Here is a 19,828-nt window from a genome sequence, read left to right on the forward strand (position 1 = left end):
ATAAGTCAAACACATGTCTGCTTTTTAGTCAAACGCAAGTCTGCTCCTAAGGACTTGGGTATTAATATTATTTTTCTCGTGCGAGGATTAATAGTTGTCCTATTTAAAGAAATCTGACAGATGCTACTTATATAAGAAGAAAAAACATTTTGCAAAGAATTGTCCAAAAGTTAGTTATTGACTATAAACCTCTCAATATTTTCCTCCAAGATGACAAATTCCTTTTTCCATAATGATATAAAAAAACAAAATTTTGACACAATACTTTAAATTAAACAATTGGAATTCTGGAAAAATAAGCATGGGACTTGAGGACAATTTTCTATGAAATAACCAAATGAAAAACAAAGCTTACCCATAAAAACCTTAAGACATAAAATTTCAATTAAATCTCACTGAAATATTTAAATTCAAATTCATGCGTGAACTTTTAATAAATTTTTAATCAGATCATGAGACCTAATTAAAAATTTTTAAATGACTAAAATATTTATATTTAATTAAAAAGAAAAATTATTTATTTTATCCTTCCCAATTAGTAGTCTCTCATTTCTTATGATTATTTTCTGGGAAAAATACATATAAATAATTTTATTATGTCAAAATTTATATATATAACTAAAACCTTTAAAAATATTTTAATAAAACATTTTAAATTAAAAACACCAAAACAATTATTTTAATAAAATTTGTATATTTATAAAATTAAAATAGGTGACTCTTCCTGCAGTTTTGCCTTTTTGAAAGGACAGGGCTTCGGCCAAAAAAAAAAAAAAAAAAAAAAAAAAAGGACAGGGCCAAAGTATGGCGTGGATCTAAAGGATATTTATTCATTGTACTCAATAATCAACAAACTAATCACTGCTCTGTAGAAATATTCCCACTCTCTCATCTATTTCGATGGGATTATTATACTACCTCTTGTCTTTAATATAAAATCTCGTTTAACTTTTATTTTAATTTTAAATATAAGATCCTAATCTATTTTGTCTTTCATATTTATATATTTTTTCTCAAGGTAATCCTTATAATAATAGTAATTCTAGCCAAGACACTTAATCAATAAGGATATTTTAGAAAAGACAATATATGTTTATTACAAATAACTAACTCAACTAATTTTCTTAATTTACTCAAACTAGTCAAATAGCTTTTATATTAAGGGCCGGAGGTAGCATATTGTTTGCTGGCACATGCAATGGCCTTGTGTGTTCTACTGATCACTATTCACCATCAGATTCTGCAACTATCCTTATTTGGGACCCCTGGCTTCGAAAACACGTGGTGCTTCCCAAACCCATCACAACCTGCACAGAACGCAACCGTCAACGTTATGCCAACTATGATCCATGTTTTGGCTTTGGTTTTGATTCCAGGAACAACGATTACAAGGTTGGTAGAGTAAGGCAACTGTAAAAAAAAAAAAAAAAAAAAAGAGTAAGGCAACTGTAGCCGCACCACAAGCTCCTTCAATTTTCTTCTCTTCCCCACTTCATATACTTTAATTATTTCTCGCCCTCTGTTACGTTGTTCGCAGAATTAGGCATTGTATTACATGAAGAAGTACTCCTCCTATAGAGTCACCGTATTACCCGACCTGCTTTTTATGTTACGCTTCCAAGAACCACCTTACATTCCTTTCAAATAGAACCAGCGTAGTTGAATGACATAAAAAATCAATATCTTTCCAAATGAATCCTCTTCTTTAATTTCCATGTAATCCCATAGGCATACAAATTAACTACCTGTCAAACATCATCCTCTTCTTTCTTCCGATAAGCCTCTTTTCCTTCGTTATCCCTAAACTTGAGTACGTCCATGCAGGACTTGGAAGTCCGTCTCACCAAATATTTTTTTCGCAAAACGATAAGACTGACATAGGCTGCAGAAAAGGGCTTCATCACATACATGAAATAAAATTTAAAAGTTCATTTAAGAAATTTTTAAAATTATATACTCATTTCCTTACCAGTTTCTTCATGTTTTTAGTAGTGAGAGTTATGCGGAAAACTTCATGGCATTTCCTTCCTTTGCCTTCTCTCTTTCTTTCCTTCCGTCTCCTGCCAAGAACACAGCATTTTTATTAACATTATGTATAATCATGGTTCAGTAACCTAGCTACATCAGATCCAGAATGTTAACCTCGCAATGATGCTCCTGAGAACTTCAAGATTTCTTGTGATCATGGAAAGCAAGATTTCAGAAAGTAGACGGAAAACTTCAAGATTTGACAGAGCGCGCACACCTGCGACTGCGAAGCCATTATGTTCAGATGGAGAAGGAGCCATACGCCCGTACCAGTAGGAGAGAGACGGAATATAATACTACCTTCGCTTCTAATTATAATAATTAGTTGACTAATTTGAAGAGATTAAAAAAAATTAATTTAGTTATTTGTAATAAATAGGTTTGTCTTTCCTAAAATATCCTTACTAATCAAGTGTATTGGCTAGAACTACTATTATTAAAAGGATTACTTTGAAAAAAAATTAATAAATACAAGAGACAAAATGAATTAGGGTCTTATATTTAGGATTAAAATAAAAATCAAGTAAAGTCTTATAGTAAGAAACAGATAAAGTATATGTCTTTTGACAGCCAAAAGAAGAGAGAGATTGTGCGTATATATTCATATTCCTGTAATCCTATACCAGAAGTAGGGAGACTCAATATACTAATGTACAGTGATATAAGACTTAGTTGGTCAGGCAGCATTAAATTAAGAAAATCAGTTAATTTGTCTATTTGTATAATAAATAAGTATAATTTTTTTAAATTATTCTTACTAATCAAATGTATTAGCTAAAACTATCATTATCTTAGAAAAAAATAAATATAAGAAACAAAATATATTAGAATTTTACATTTAGAACTAAATTAAAAATCAAACTAATTTTCATAATAAATATTGAAGTAGTATATATATGACGCAAATATTCATTGCAAAAGGAAAAAACAAACAAATAGACTGTAAAAAGGCATTCTAATCTTTTTAATAACATTTAAAAAAAATTTATTGGACTTATTATCCTAATCAGAAATTTATTAAAAGAGTAGATTTAAATTTAAATTTTAGTAATTTAATTTAATTTAATTGGGATTTTCCTAAATCTATTCATGAAATAATCCCTAGCCATCTAACAACATAAATTTTTTGACACAACAGCACATATAAATATTTTCAAATAAAATAAAAATGCCATGTCCCCTAAATGTAGTTAAAGTCGGTTATTTTATGGTGCATGGATATTGAGTCCAACGATGTCAAAGCAACGGACATAATTATTAAGTAAAGATGACAGGCATAATATTTATGCTCCATTTAAAAAATATTCATGTGTAATGCTGCATTAAAAAATTTTTATACTCCACTTCAGTTAAAAAAGTCAACGGAAAAATTGAAAAGGTCAAATTGGAAAACACGGTGATGAATTTGGCATGATGAGGTGTCAAAACTTGATGAAGAAAACAAACCAATTCAAGGTCTACCGTTCCTCCCGCCGTTCACCCCAACATCATTATTTCTATATTTCGATTTTTCGCCCAAAGAAAGCCAAACCCAGATAGATCAACTCAAAATTTTCCAAACACCATTTCAGGTTTTCGCTGTAGCCTCGTCACTCTCACGAGATCTAGCTAAGCTTCGCCTTTTTCATCTCACAGAACAATGCGTACATAAGAGAGATCCATAATCCAAGAGAGAGCGCCCAAATTTCCTCCCCCACTTCGGCCGCCAGAAGTCAGGGATGGAGCTGGACAATTATTACGGCGGTTACAGAGGCGGCTTGCGGGCGGTGGAGAACAGCGGGGTAAATGGGAGGCGGCGTGTGGGTAAGGCGCCGTCGTGGAGGGCGGCGGGGAGAGGTTATATAGAGAGCGGCCCTTTAAGCAAGGCGGAGGCGAAGAGGAAGAAGAGGGTGGCCAAGTACAAGTCGTATGAAAGGGAAAGGAAGGTTAAATCTGCAATTAAAAAAGGGTTTCGTTGGTTAAAGAGGAAGATTGAGAAGATCACCCACAGGTTCTAGTGTGTCGTGTTGTTCACCTGTTCTTAATCACCACTCTGTAATCTCATTTTGCCATCTTCGCCATTTCTTCTTCCTCTGGTCGTCACTTCAATCGTTACTTTCCACCCTTTCCTTAGATTACCCGCGTTCGCATGATAGTTCCAGGAAACCCTATATTTCATCTAAATTACATTTTTTGGGGCCTAAAATTTCATCTAAAATCTATACAGCTGGTCTGTTGTGCTTTTTATCATTGATAAATAACGGGGTGGTGAGAGTTTTTATATATCATCCATTCTTGAAGTAGGACTTAATTCGCAGCTTATGTTACTTTAAAACTTATTTTGTATATTTATTAACTTTTTAAAATTAATTATATTGAGATTCTTCCACTAAAAATGAAGTAGGAGCGGGAGGCAATTAAAAAAAACTGTAGAAAAAATTATATTAATTAATTTAACTAACATATTTAACTTATTCAAATTAGTTAATTAAACCAGAGGAATTGGAAATATGGATATGGATTTAAGAAAACCTTTTTTATTATTAAATTGAGGGAAGCTGTACTATTAATGCGCACGATATAATTCATTAATAATTAACATTAATACGTTGGCAGAAAAAAAAACAATTAACATTAATAATCAACAGACAGAGATAACAAATACGTGTTGGAAACAAAAGGCAATGATAAAGTACAATGAAAATACAAAAAACCATTCCATTCAATTAAAAGATATATTTGGTACAAGGTAATTGAATGAAACGCAACAAAATTAAAGTACAAAAATAACATAAATAAATAATCTTGACAAAACAAATATAAATTTTGAATACAAATATAGACTAAAAAAATAAATAAAGGCGTGGACGGCGCTCTTTGTTTTCTGACTTTCTCTCCCTTTAGCATCTTCGAAAAGAATATGGATGCAAATATAATCAAGTGGAAAAAGGAATGCACTTTCATGACTTCATAGAAATAAAATCTTTTTTGAGTACCACTGTGAATCGCCTTGGTTAGAATAAATAATGAAATTTATGCACATTAATATTTTACACAGAGGAAAAAAGGGAATGCCTATTTAGCTAATTCTATAACATCCGAGTCTCTCCCATTCTCATGTGTTGGCTTCTATTTTTTTCCCCTCTCACTCTTCCTCCTCCACAAATCATTGGCGCACGTAATTGCTTAATGACTAGACTAGAAATATAAATTCAAACTTCCCAATTAGTTTGGTTGAAATTTGGAAGAAAATCAATTCTGTTTTAAAAATGATTTCTCAGCATAAAAACTACTACATTCGATCCTAATTATAAGAGCTAGTTGACTAATTTGAAGAGTTTAAATAAATAAGTTAAGTTAGTTATTTGTAATAAATAGGTATTGTCTTTCTCAAAATATCCTTGCTAATCAAATTTATTGGTCAGAAATATCATTATTAGAGGGACTATCTTGGAAAAAAATCATAAATATGAGAGACAAAATAGATTGGGGTCTTATAATTATGATCAAAATAAAAGTCAAACAAGATCTTATGTTAAGAACCAGGGGTAGCATCTCGTTGCATGTTAAGTCATATTCAAATTTATAAGGCTTTACTTGCAGAGTGACGATTGTTAAGGTGAATTTTTAAGTTAAAAAGCATGGTAGACTCATTTTTTATGTGTTTATGAATGCATTGAGTTAGATTAACTTTTAGCTTTGAAGTGACTTATAAAAAACCAAAACGAATTCAAAATTTTTATAGCTCAGTACCTTCTAACTATTGTCAAAGGCTACAAAACTCTTCATCTGGGCAGAAAATGTGAACCAGTCACTTACTCGTACTCTAACCAACAAAAATTGTTCCCCATCCTCCTTTGAAAAATTAAAAAAAAGTTCATAATTAAGTTAATAATTTTTATCCCTTCAATATATTATGTCTCTTTTTCATTAAATTTTTTATTGGTTAAAATATAAATGATAAATGATAGGGAGAATTGTTAGGAAATCTCAAATAAAAAATATAATTACTGAAAAGTCTCAATAACAAAAAATAGCCTATAATGACAAATTTCAGGGTAATAAATGATAATTGCTCACTTATCATTAAAATTTATTGATAATTATTTTTTCCTTAGAATTTTAATATACTTCTCCTTAAATGACATGGGATTCCATGTAACAATTTCTGATGTCAACGAAATGAACAAGGAGGAGTCAAGGAATGTTTGGGGAAGAAAGCTTCGTTCATGAAGCACAGAAGCATGAACCCCCCCCCCCTTTTTTTCCGTGTGTGGTGATAGTGCATGGTTAACAACGGGGGCAAATGGTAAAAGAGAGCACACGTGTCAGTCAGAAATAGGTGGGTTAGTGATCCAAATGCACCGTCAAGGAACTTTATCAAGCTCCCTTTGACCCCCTTCCCCGTCTCGGATTTGAAAAATATATATATATATTTTGAATACAACGGATTTGAAATTTGAATTCCGATCCCTCTCCAAAGAAAAGAGACGTTATAGACAGACTCTCCCCATTTCGAAAATACTAACATCATCTACTTCAAAAGATTGTTTTTTTAGACAATAAACTGCGCCCACTCTCCCCTTCTCTCCACGCTCGATTCATTGTCTCTCGACGAGCCATCAGTTGTCAACACCCTTCTTTGCCTCTCACTTCCACTGTCCTGCCTAAGATTTTTCACATCCTCAATGCTTTGGATGCTGTTTTTCTCGCTCCGATATAGCAAATACCGAAATACTGCTCATTGAACTTCCGCCTTGTTAGTAAGAGCCTATTGTTTTCACTTGTAAAGTCTTCAGTTCGAATGGGCAAACGGCAATTAATAGTGTTCCTTTCGGTCTTCTCTGGCCTATCTCATTCTCCCCTGTAAGTCTTGCTCCTATGCCACTCTAGATTTCGTTAGTTCCCTCATTTTCTTTCATGAGCTTATTTATTGGCTTGTGGCGTTTGAGATTTGCGCTTGGTTTTCGTCATTGTTTTGTTGAATGTAGTAGCAGATCATCTATTGTTTCTTATCTTCTGGATTTCTGAATTGAGTTTCTGTTCTCGACCGTTGGTTGACCTCAATCTGGTGCCTCGGTGTAATGGGGTTTCAGATTGGTGTTTGCTTGTTGAGGTTTTCATGGGCAAAAACGATGAGTTAAAAGAGTAATTATATATACATCATTCATTTTTCTAAATTTATCTATCTCCTTCCCTTTCACGATGCGAAGTCATTTGACTCGGGAAATATATTGCAGAAAACGTGAACATTTCTTGGGACACTCAAGATTTTCTTGACAAGGTCATTCAGATAATATTATTTCTTTATTAATATTGGTAGAATACTTGAGTATGTTCGAGTTCTCATTAATGATCTCTCAATTTTTTGAGTTGGTCAGCTGAATCAGGTTAATTATATCCTTTATTTGGTCTATCACTGACAGATGGCTGATAGTTTCTTCGATACGAAATGTAATAACTTGTTGTTGATTATTATTTTAGTCATTTTCCAGTAAAGCCCAATTGATTGATTGATTAATGATTCTGTACCCTGAACAGGTACAAGTATAACTGCTGTTGGTCTGTGTGATATGCTTATCAGAAGTAGCATTCGTTGCTTGTGGCAATTATGGTGTTAATGTGAAGAAACTTGATTAGTGCAGCACTTCATTAACATGTCAATGTGATTATTCAGGACCAGATGCTTGATTGGAAGGATTAGCAGCGGCTGTATCCATGCTTTGCAGTTAGTGTAGCGGCATATAAGGCTGCTGGGATTATAAATTTATAATTGATTTCTCTCGCACAAAAGGTAGGAGGTATGACTTTTAATCTTTGAGGATAATCTCCCTTTTGGTCTCTTCATGTCTGGTTAATCTTCAGTTTCCATTGTTCTAAAATGTAGTCAAATTGTTAACAATGGACTTCTTACACCAAAAGACGAACATAAATGTACAATGAATATTAATGCACTGATGATAGCTGATGAAATCTTCTGACCCTGTTTTTCTGTGCCATGGACACAGCTTGATTTAATACATTTACTCGAATGAACTATGGTTTGTTGTAGGTTTCTAGATCGACTTTATTATTCTCTGAACTTCTAGGGAGCTATTTTGAAATCAGATGGATTATAATTTTATCCTATTTGAAGGAATAATATTTCTGCATTATCAAAAATATTTCATGAAGGTTTATTTACATTTGCTTCAAGAATGGGAGTTGAGAAAGAAGGAACAAAAAGTGGAGGAGGACACGTCGGTGGGTTTTTCCAGTTGTTTGACTGGACCTCAAAATCTCGGAAGAAATTGTTTGCTTCTAAGTCAGACGCACCAGGTACACGTGCTGTCTGCTTTGAATAAATGATAATGTGTTCATGTATATTGCCTTATGCATCCCTTCTGTGAAGGTTTTATGGTGTCAGCTATAACAGATTTTGATTTTGATTTCTTTTTTTCTTCATCATTTGAAGAATCTTTGAAGCAGGGGAAAAAAGTTGATGCCAGCTTAGCAATGACACGGCCTTATGTGGGGGTAATATCACAATCACTTGCCCTCAAAATTACTGTTTCTATTCATGAAATTCATTAATTTACTTCAAATATTTCAGGTGAATGAAGATGAAATTGGAGCCGGTGCAAGTGTCAGAGGAAGTGATCATAGTTATGCTTCATCAGTTACAGATGATGAAGCATGTGGAACAAGAGTCCCAGGCGTCGTTGCTCGGCTTATGGGATTAGATTCTCTACCCCCTTCTGGTTTTCCTGAGCCCTATTCTTCTCCATATTTTGATGCCCGATCTCTTCAAGATGCTCAATATTGCAGGAAAAACCTGAGCTACCAGCATGATCAGGCCATTTATTCTGGAAATTTGCTTGAAAAATTTGAGGGCTCTTCAAGGAACTTCGTGGAACAAAGGTCCCAAAAGATCCTTAGCAGGCCAATTGAGAAGTTCCAAACCGAAGTATTGCCACCTAAGTCAGCTAAATCAATTCCTGTCACACACCATAAGCTTTTGTCACCTATCAAGACTCCTGGCTTTATTCCAAGCAACAATCCTGCTTATATAATGGAAGCGGCTGCAAGGATTATTGAACCTGGGCCCCAGGCTACTGCAAAGCCTAAAACTCCATCGATAGCTTCATCTTCTGTATCATTGAAGGTTCGAGGTCTTAAAGAAAAAGCAGAGGCTTCACAAAAAGGATCTCTTTCTGGATTATCTACCATGACATCTAGAGCCAGAGATTTGAAAGAAAAAAGAGAGGTTTCTCAAAGAACAATTAGGCTTTCTGAACCTTCTCAAAAAATGGTTGAGTCAAATGCTGTCAAGTATCTAAAGGGACAGTCTTTAAACAAAAGTTGGAATGGATCTCTGGATTCATCCAATGGATCTACTGATGCAGGAGAAGATTTATCTTTACAGAATAAAGGAAAGTCTGTTTCTCTTGCAATTCAAGCAAAAGTGAATGTTCAAAGGCGGGAAGGCTTGAGTTTGAATGGCAGTAGAGGTTTGGCGGGCCAGAAAGAACACCATGAGCCTAAAACCAACCCACCATCAAAGACTAAGGCTCAAAAGAAGCTGCAGAAAAAGTCTTCTGTGCAAGGTACTGCGGGTGTTCTCCGCAAAAACAATCAAAAACAGAATTGTTCAGTTGACAAGGGCAAGTTACCATCAAAGCCATCGATTTCCAATGATAGGAAAGTTCTGTCAGGGGGTTCCCCCTATGGGCGCCATAGAAGTTCTAATAGTAGATCTACTGGGAAATCCAAAAGTGGTACCAGGAAGTCAAGCTTGGGTGCATCAGATTGTGAAAATGAAGTTTTATATACCAGTACAAATAATTTCCCTAGAAAGAAAAGGTCCACAGACAAGGACTGGAATGATCGGGTTGTGGATAATATGTTCATTGACAAAACAAAGAAGCCTATTGAGTCTAATCTAGAAGGTAAGGACAGCTTTAGTTGGGCAGGAGAAGTCAAAAGGAAAGACATGGATGTTGTTTCCTTTACGTTTACCACACCATTGGCAAGAAATAACAATGGCTTTGATGCATCTGGGCAAGTTGGTCAGAAGGTCAATGGCTGTTCCTTGGATCACCACATTAAACAAGTATTGATTGAGTCAGACAATGCAACAACTCCAGTAGGATACAATGTAATAGCTGGTGATGCCTTGAGTGTTCTTTTAGAACAGAAACTGAAGGAATTTATGTATGGAGTCGAGACTTCATGTAACAGTTCTTCTAAAGACAGGACATCTTCTAGTATTGCATCAAACTCAGTAGACCCGTCATCTTCCCCGAGTTTAGTTAACCTCCTCCCGAGATTGCAACAAAAGGACCAAGACATGCTATCTACAGATACATTATGCGCCAGGCACTATTCTGATATCTCCCTCACTAGTCTTCCTGAAGTAACATCAAAACATAAGTCATTGGTACGTGCAAAAATTATAATTCTTATTTAGAATTGCTTAGAACGTTAGTTTTATTTATTCTGTTTTGTGAATGACGACTGATAGGGTTAAAAAATTATAACATTAAAGGACGACTTTCTTCAGTACTTATCATATCCAAAGTCTTGTCTTCTGCCTCTTAGCATTTTGAAAATTTTCTCATCACATATTTAATTATTTCCTGGCAGCAAGTACGTATATAAATAGTTAGGGTGTCAGAAACGTTTAGTTTTAACTAATGTATGAAAAATTTGAAGCCTTTAGAATGGCGCAGAAGTTTGCAGTGTTACGAAATTGTCTTCTACAAGCATGTCCATTTCATCAGAACTAACGTGAAAATATTATAGGTTTTTGATGGGATGAAGGAGTTTAGGTCCAATCATATCGAATCACCGCTATTCAACGGTCGACACCCAAGTCCAATCTCTGTTCTTGAACCTTCTTTCTCAATTGAAAGTTGTGAATCTCTAGTCAGCACAAATGCTACTAATAGCACAGGAGGTAAAAGCAGCACCTTTACGGTTACCCACACACACACACACGCTTACAAGGATTGGAATTTTAATCATCTTTATTGAATTTAGTTGTGACATTACTAATCGATACCTAATGTTTACTATATCCAATTTCAGAAAGCAAGTTGTGCTCATTTGTGCAAGCTCAAGAAGTCTTTGACCCGAACACTTCAAGGAAGTCTTATCATGCAGAAGCTGATACTGAGCTGTCGGATTCAGCTTCTTCAACATCAACTGGAACCATTGTAAAGAAGCGTACAGATGCATTTTCTATCATGAAATTTGGAAGATCAAGTACATGGGAACTGGACTACGTGAAAGAAATATTGTGTAATGTGGAACTGATGTTTATGGACTTTGCCCTGGGTCAAGCACGAGAGGTTGTGAGCCCCCATCTATTCAATCAGCTGGAAAGTATGAAAGAAAGGTCTGAGAACGTTGGTGGTGAGCCTAGGATAAACAGGAAAGTTATTTTTGATTGTGTGAGTGAATGCATGGACATAAGATGCAAGCGTTATGCATGTGGGAGTTACAAAATGTGGGCCAAAGGAGTTATGATGGTGAGAAAGAAGGAACGGTTGGCAGAGGAAGTGCACAAGGAGATTTCTGGTTGGGGAGCCATGGGGGATTCAATGGTTGATGAACTTGTAGATAAGGACATGAGCAACCAATATGGAAGATGGCTAGAGTTTGATGTTGATGGTTTTGAACTAGGGGCAGAAGTTGAGGATCAAATACTTGATTCTTTGGTCAATGATTTTGTTGCTGAAATCTTGCAATATTAACATCTAAAGGGGTTTGCGATTGTGAGAAAGGATGAATGATTGGCATCTCAAGCGTCCAAGGAGATTTCTGGTTGGGGGCAGATGGCTAGATTTTGAATCCCTAGTTCCCCACTTTGGGGGGTGCGTGATTAAGATTTTTTTGGCACTGTCTCAAAGTGGATTATAAATTATAAAGTTCATACAAAGATCACATAAGTCATTTGTATATGTTGCTTCACTGTCCTTTACTGAGAGGGATTGATATCTTGATTTTCCTGTTGGCCAAACGAAGAAGTACCTTGATTTTCCTTGTATCAGCCATCATAGCTGTGACTCATTGTCAATCAAGCAGCAGTTTTCTTTGGTAAACTCGGCTTATATATATTCATTAGTCATTCTTGAATTTAATTTACAAATGAATAAGAGCCATTAGCTCACAGATTATTTGAGTGCCTCTTGTTGAATCATGTGGGTCAAATACAGATTGGTAATTGTTGCATATAACTTCATCTATAACTGACTTGTAAACTAGGCGTACAACATTCCCGCTATTTTCTTGCAAAGAACCGCCATTTTTAATTTTGAATCATGTTGGACTGTTGGCCATAGAAGCTACAATAATATAAATAAATGGAAAAATTGTAACAAGATCCCACTCAAGGGAATTAAATACAAAAAGGTCTATTAAAATTATCAAATTATTCTAAAGTTTTAAGGGACCTCATTGCAATAAGTTTTATTTGTTTAATTACCAAATTGTCTTTTTTTTTTTTTTACATTCACAACTAAAAGAGCAGTAGTTGACATTACATTTTGCGATATACTGAGAAAATGTGTTGTCAATACCTACCGTGATAGTTATCAATCCTTACACTTTAAGTTATTAACTACTGCTCTTTCAGTTATCAATACAAACTTAAAAAAAAAAAAGCAATTTAGTAATTAAACAAATGAAATTTATTGGAATGAGAACCCTTAAGACTTTAAAATAATTTGATAATTTTAAGGGACCTTTATGTATTTAATTCTCTTAGGTGGGACCTTATTGTAATTTTTTCTAAATAAATAAATAATTAAAAAGAGAGAAGCAGGTGCGATAAAAGATAGTGTATTTTTTTTACTAAAAAAAAAAGGAAGATAAAAACTTGAAATAGTACTTTGTGCTTCTTCAAAGCCAACCACCCCTCTGTAGCTACTTATTCTGTTATTTATTATACAAAAATTAATGTTCAACAGTAAAATAGCGGTATGACTTTATTCAAGTTCAAATTATATATTGATATATTAATTAGACTAGTTGTTCCTCTCCATGCATGCCTATTCAAAATTTGTCATGGTAAAATGACGCCTATCAACCTCATAAAAATAATAGTCGAAATCCTTTTCACAGCATGAATTCTCAAATTTAAGTACTCATCTTTCTATATTTCAAAACTGAAAATTTTTAAAAAGTCCTGATTTGATATTAACCTTCTTATGAGATTTTAGTTGTCATTCCTTTTTCTTTTTCTTTTTAACCAAACTGAACATGTAATTCAAAATGGTCAATGAACCAACATCCAGCTATTTTAATTTTATGTTCCACCTTGTTTTTTGGGAAGGAATGTTTCCATTTAGCTTTCTTTAATATCCAATGGTTGGGATTTACTATATTATAACAATATTATTATTATAATGTTAAATAATAATAATATATATAAATAACTATAACCTGTGTACAAATAAACACTATGATATCATTATAATCAGATGGCACAGGATAAAAAAACAAAAAAAATTAAAATATTTTAACAAAAATTTAGAGAAATAATGTATACGAGTACATATTAATTTATGGCTGTTTATATATATTTTTTGTTTAATTAATATTATTATAGTATATTAAATTTTAATCATGGGATGTTAATCCTATGATAAAAATAATAAATAAAAAAAATAGAGAGAATTAAATAGAGACATTCCTCTACTTTTTTTTTTTTCCAGGCCCATCAATGCGGTAACACCAAACAAATTTTAAGCGGATCCCACCTCGGATTTTCCGTATATCGACTCCTTTTGATGGTCTAGTCAGCATTACCAACCTAAAAATGTCCATTTTCAGTCCAAATACCTAGATATCTATTATGTGGGTGTGAGTGATTCCATTTTGAAATTGAAAAGTTTCAGTCTGCCCTCAAGACCTCCTTTTGCATCGTTAAATTAATAGGTCATTAAATGAGAGGCCCCATATAAGTCATGAGAAGGTTAGGGTAGCTTTCGTACTCGGACACGTATGATACAATGAATTAATTCATTAAATGAAAATATGAAGAACTTTAAATTGATAGATAAAGGTTATAATGCATGTGAACCATCTTTGGGACCATAAGGCCAGCGGGAAATTACTCTTGTGTACTCCTTTTTTGAAAAAGACAAAGAACATTGTGAAATCCTAGCACTTTTATTGTCAGATTAAAGAAATAATAGCTAATATACAGTGCCTGGTAAACACATTGAAATAGGCTTCTCCCTTACAATATATATGCTCTGAGGATTTTCTCTCTCTCTGAAGGATCAACTGAGAAACTGCAACTACCGGATCTTATGAAGCAGGAAGAAAAAGAAAACTAGAATGCTACATATGGAGTATAGACTTAAATTCCCTCTCATATATGCAAACTCAGTAGAAGTTATTTACTTCACCATTTGCAGTGGCATCCCACAAACAAGTCATCATCTCGCTTTCTTCGGAGTACTGCGGGTTCCATTGATTATGGGATTGGGCACTGGCTGAAATATCCCAATCAGCCCACTGATAATCATAAACAGAATTCCCTGATGATGAACTTCTGCTATTATAATTATTATTGTTGTTACTGTTATACCACTGCCCACTCTCTGTGTAATTTGAAAGTGAGCTCCAAACATCACTTTTACTTTCCTCGCTTGTTGGAATATTCATCTCCTTATTACCACCAACCATTCCATAGCCACATTCTCCTCCCATACTGTTATTTCCACTACTGGTTGAGTTCACAAGAATCCCACTTTCAAACATGTAATTAAGTTTCATTATTTCATCATCTAGCCATTGAAATGGTCCCAAGGCGTCACCTTCTCCATCCACGTTGGGGCAAAATGCTGCGTTGCCATGTGTATCATCACTACTCATCTCACAATATGCATCCAAACCAATTCCATCAACGGTCTCTTCTTGGTGACTCTGGCTCCAAGAGCTAGAGCCCATCATTGAAATTGCCTCAGCTTCATCGGGGTTTGCTTTTCTTTGATGCATTTTGTCAATCGGATCGTCAGCATTCATATCTGAGTGGGAGCATTGGTTTCGAGTGATATTTTTCTTGTCCTCCTCTTGCATGGCTGCTTGAGTTGGTCTGCCTCGACCACCTCTTCCTCGTTTGGATGAAGCAGCCGCGTTCAGGGCAGCAATGTCGATTGGTGGGAGATTGTCGTTGGAATTTGAGGGTCTCATGAAACAGTAAATTTTTCTTCTCAAATGAGAGTTCCAATAATTCTTTATCTCATTATCTGTTCTTCCTGGTAGATGCCTTGCTATTACAGACCACCTGCAGAAATTAACCCAGCCAGAATTCGTATGAGAATAAGACAACAATCAATTCGTCGTACATCATAATTATCGTTAAATAGGTCATAGAGGATAATGCCGAAGTAGTCTCTTCGGCCAAAAGAAAGTCTAATTATATATCTTTAGAGGGGTAACATCTTTTAAAAGTTATAATTATTTTTTTAATATTATATCCATAATATGAAAAGATCAAAAGATTGAAAAAATTGTTACGCATAGATCAATGGATAACACTATTTGTATGACCGATAATAAATAGTAATGTTTCCTCTAGTTTTATATTTTATCTTGAATTAAATATTGACATTGATTATTAAATAATCCAAAAGAATTAAAATTGATTAAAGAATATTGGATAAATCGTTGAGGTTAGTCATCATCGCACACTTGATTGTTTCCGTTTGTATCCACACACAAAAAAAAAAAATCATCACAGACTTGATTACATACCTTTTACTAAAAATTAATGATATGTTATATCCTACAAATTAAGGGCTCCTATACTATAAGGTACTATATCTTTTATTTATTTATACACACACATTTGAATCTAATTCCTTACTAACACTTCACCTTATTTATATCATATGAGCTGGTTATATCAATTTGAAAAATATAAAATATGTCAACTACAAGTTATCTCAATGACAATATTACTTACATTTAATTTGAATGTGATTCTAAATTTTATCCCAATATTATTATGTTTATATATTGAATGGTTAAATTGATTCTATTTATGTGAGATAATTTAATTTCTACTTGTCTCTTTTTAAAGAACAATAGATAAACATCTTACTGTATGTTATAAAATTAATTGATTAAATGTACAACAAAGTCCTTAAAAAAATTTTGCCATCCACAAAGTCTTAATTGAGAGGAACAACATCCGAACATTCTGTGAATTCCCAGTGTTTTTTTTTTTTTCAAATGATAAAAATCGTACGAAAGAGAGGTGAACTTTCTGGTTAAAAACAAAAAACAAAAGAAAGAGAGGTGAACAATATGAAGGTGGCTTAGCACTCAGTTCAAAACGTTAATTTGGATCAAGGTTATGTAACTTTTTCTAAGGAATCAATGTTTAACTTAAGTAATCTCAATACTTTATTGATATGGTAATAATGTTTAGTAACAATACACACTTTGATCAAAACTAATCACAATTTCAGAGATTGATCTCTCTTAAAAAATTTAAAAACTTTGATTCAAATTAACCACAGATCTATTTTAGAGATTAAAACCTCTTATTCTATTAGTGATAAATTAAATAAGGAACGATATTTTCACCCCCCCCCCCCAAAAAAAGGAACGATAGCAAAAAAGTAACTTAAGTAAGGTACGACTTTGCAGGTCCCTCACACTCGCTGGGTAGGTATATATTATATGGTGCAACTTTGCACGGGATGTTATTATAGAAAACTTAAGTAATCAAGGAGAAAATGTTAATAGGGCGCAAACAGAATTAAACTAGTTAACTATCAAGTGAGAAAGAAATTCGTTTGGAAAAAGAACGTGTCTCTTAATCAATTTTGTTCACTTTGCCCCAAAAAAAGCTACAAAACTTTAAACATATAATTCTACACGATACTCTATATCTAAATTAAATCATTCTGTATTATCATTGTTGACTTCTATATTTTACAAAAGAAGAAAATATGATTTCACATAATTCCACATTATGAATTTTTGGAAGTTAGTATGAGAAGAGAGTGGGTTAAAAGTCGATATATATATATATATATATATTGTACACAATTTACTTATTTTCCTTCAATTATTTTTTAATTATCTTCAAATATTCATTATACCAAAATTTATTAATTAAATCCAGAGTATTCAAATCCCTTTGATATGCTTATAAGTTGTAATATTGCGCTTTCGTATTCGTTTCACCGTTGTTTTTCAATTCAGGTAAGAAAACTAATGATAAAATGAAAGATATACTCCTCTACTTTTATTTATAGAGTAAAGAAAGAAGAAATTTTTTATTTCTATTTATTGAGTAGATAGAAATTTTTTTTTATATGAGTGTACAATTTTACTATTATTGTATTGACTTTGTTCTTAAGGGATATAATAATCTATATTGAATAGTGATAAAGTTTGAAAGTTGTTGAATTTTAAAGGAAAGTTAACAAATTTAAGATTTTTTCTTTGTCTGTATGAAACATATTATAAATGATTTATAAATAGAACGAGAGGAGTATATGAGTTATACATACAGGTATTTTATATGATTTTCATCCAGAAAATGTAGGTAAATGCTTGCGAAAGTAATTCAAGCTAGTTTAACTTCAATTTCCAATAGTAGTGATTATGGCTTTACTTTTTTCCCAAACAAAAAAATGAGCTGACTGACACTATATAATCCGGGAATTTAGAGACTAATTAACCATATATGCACATGCATTATTAATATATAGGGTTTTTAAGTAAATTTTATTTAATTGGATGATATTTTTGTTCTGGTAGTTGTAGATTTTTATTATATCGGTAACAAATTAATTTGATAACAATGATTAACAGTCATGAAGGTGAGAAAATTAACAATGAAACAAGGCATATATACATGTCTTCAAATTTTCTTTGGGAATTGAAAAAAAATAAGTTTTGATTTTGAAACTTAAATCATCATAATCATTTTCAATTCCTCCGACAGCAAGAATAAAGTGATTAATGAGGTAAGTTCTGCATTATCTATTACATTTTGAGGATAATAAAGGTAGTTTGTTGAGAGGGCGAAGTTGAAAGTACGTGTGTTGAGGATTTTTGAGTGATCAGTATGGTCGGCGAAGAAGGAGATGAAACCCTCCTAGCTAGCTCCAAAAAATATTCAGACATTCTCATACAGTATTGTCTCCTTAAATAAATATGATTATTCCTTATTATTAATTTAATTATAAAGCGATCGAAAAGCTATAGCACAGTACAGTGTAGCTTACCTGTTACCGATCACCCCATGAAGCTTCACAATAATGGCCTCTTCCTGAGGAGTAATGTTGCCTCTCTTCACGTCTTCTTTCAAATAGTTGATCCATCTCAGTCTGCAACTCTTTCCACACCTCAATAACCCTTCAAATCAACAATATATAATATTATCATTAAACCTGGGTCATTTCATTTGATTTGAACTGAAGAAACCCTAGAGTTCTGATATTCATGAGTCGTACGTCAATTATTACCTGCATTTTTGGGCAAGGATCTCCAAGAGCCTTCGCCGTGCTGCTGGATATAGTCGGTCAGGATTTTGTCTTCCTCAGCAGTCCATCTTCCTTTCTTCAGACCCACTTTGTCACAGCAAGGAGCTCTTCCCGTTGATATTTTCTTCGATCTTATTATTGCATCTTCAACTACTGCGGACATTTTTCTTGCAAGTTACTGGTAGGAGTTGGAGGTAGTTGTGGAGCTAGCTGGTGTTATAACTCTCTATTCACTCATGAATGAATAATGCGATTAAAACGCTTTGCATGGGTTGCTTCTTCTGGACACTGTAGCATTATATATAGCCGCTGTGGGAGCTACAATAAGGACATTGCCAGAGAGGAAAAAGCCCCTTTTGTTGATGGCCATGGGGTAAGTTATTGATGGGTGAGTAAAATTTATAGAAACCCTGCCATGTGGTAGAATATTATTCTGTCAGAAAAAGCCTAGCGTTTTAAGGTTAAAGTACAACACTTTTTACTTGTAGGGCTTCGTTTTGCTGTTCAGAATCTCTCTCTCCCCCCCCCCCCTTTCTTTTTTTTTTCCTTTTTCTAATTAATTGGATTAGCATATTTCAACAGATTTTAATTTTATATATTATATATAAAAAATTTAAAAATATTTAGTGCATTTACAAACTATTATAATTAAATTTTAACAGAGTTTGTAATATATTATTTATTTATTTTTATAATTTAATATTTTAATAATAGTGTTTGGGTTAAATTGTACCAATGAAGTATTTTCTCAGATTCATCTAGCATCCCAAAATATTTTTTAGCCGTGTTCACACCCTAAACATTTTTTTTGCCTTGGTGCTAGATGCACTAAAAAATATTTTTGGGTGCTAGACACACTTAAAAAAAAATTTTGAAGTGTTGGATGCACCAAAAGATATTTCACGGTACTAGACGCACCTAAAAAAATACTTGAAGGTGCTGGATGCACTACAAAATACTCCAGTATCTAAGAAAATATTTCGGGATGTTAGATATATCTTAATCCTAATTAGTTTTTAAAAGATTCAAATCTCAACCCTTAAAATATTAATCCAATGGTTTTTTTTTTTAAAAAAAAAAAGCTATAGAGATGGGAAGAGGAGGGGAGAGATTCAAAGCATTAGTTTTGGGCCACGTCTCCCTCTTTCCTGCCACATGATCAACTTATATCACTATTCTCGTTAAAATGCTGCAGAGAACCAGGGATCGCAAAGCTTTGTCTCTCTTTCCTCTGATTGTGCAGTCCCCAGTCATACGTAGTCACTATACTAAATATATTGCGTAATATATTCGTTGTCACACGATCCATATATGTTCCATGT

At 33.5% G+C, this 19,828-nt stretch overlaps 2 protein-coding genes across 4 annotated transcripts; one reads left to right on the forward strand and one right to left on the reverse strand.

Moving 5' to 3' along the window:
- The first annotated feature begins 6,616 nt into the window (after nucleotides 1-6,616).
- LOC114711304 (uncharacterized) lies at nucleotides 6,617-12,177 on the forward strand. Of its 3 annotated transcripts, XM_028895680.1 has the most exons (8): nucleotides 6,617-6,873; nucleotides 7,549-7,593; nucleotides 7,685-7,808; nucleotides 8,182-8,325; nucleotides 8,462-8,523; nucleotides 8,600-10,426; nucleotides 10,792-10,945; nucleotides 11,077-12,177. In XM_028895680.1, exons 4-8 carry the CDS (start codon nucleotides 8,205-8,207, stop codon nucleotides 11,742-11,744), a joined length of 2,832 nt encoding a protein of 943 aa, XP_028751513.1. In that variant the 5' UTR covers nucleotides 6,617-6,873; nucleotides 7,549-7,593; nucleotides 7,685-7,808; nucleotides 8,182-8,204; the 3' UTR covers nucleotides 11,745-12,177. The 3 variants fall into 3 exon arrangements, with proteins under 3 accessions (XP_028751513.1, XP_028751512.1, XP_028751514.1); XM_028895679.1 differs by having other exon boundaries at nucleotides 7,549-7,801; XM_028895681.1 differs by lacking the exon at nucleotides 7,549-7,593.
- A 1,924-nt stretch (nucleotides 12,178-14,101) lies between these two features.
- LOC114711308 (transcription factor MYB30-like) lies at nucleotides 14,102-18,747 on the reverse strand. The gene is made up of 3 exons (XM_028895687.1): nucleotides 18,489-18,747; nucleotides 18,249-18,378; nucleotides 14,102-15,286 (listed from the first exon to the last, which is right to left on the reverse strand). Exons 1-3 carry the CDS (start codon nucleotides 18,667-18,669, stop codon nucleotides 14,383-14,385), a joined length of 1,215 nt encoding a protein of 404 aa, XP_028751520.1. The 5' UTR covers nucleotides 18,670-18,747; the 3' UTR covers nucleotides 14,102-14,382.
- Between the last annotated feature and the right edge of the window lie 1,081 nt (nucleotides 18,748-19,828).

This window comes from Neltuma alba, unplaced genomic scaffold (genome assembly GCF_004799145.2).
Source record: "Neltuma alba isolate B1F8T4 unplaced genomic scaffold, ASM479914v2 tig00011289_pilon, whole genome shotgun sequence".
Classification (NCBI taxonomy): Eukaryota; Viridiplantae; Streptophyta; class Magnoliopsida; order Fabales; family Fabaceae; genus Neltuma; species Neltuma alba.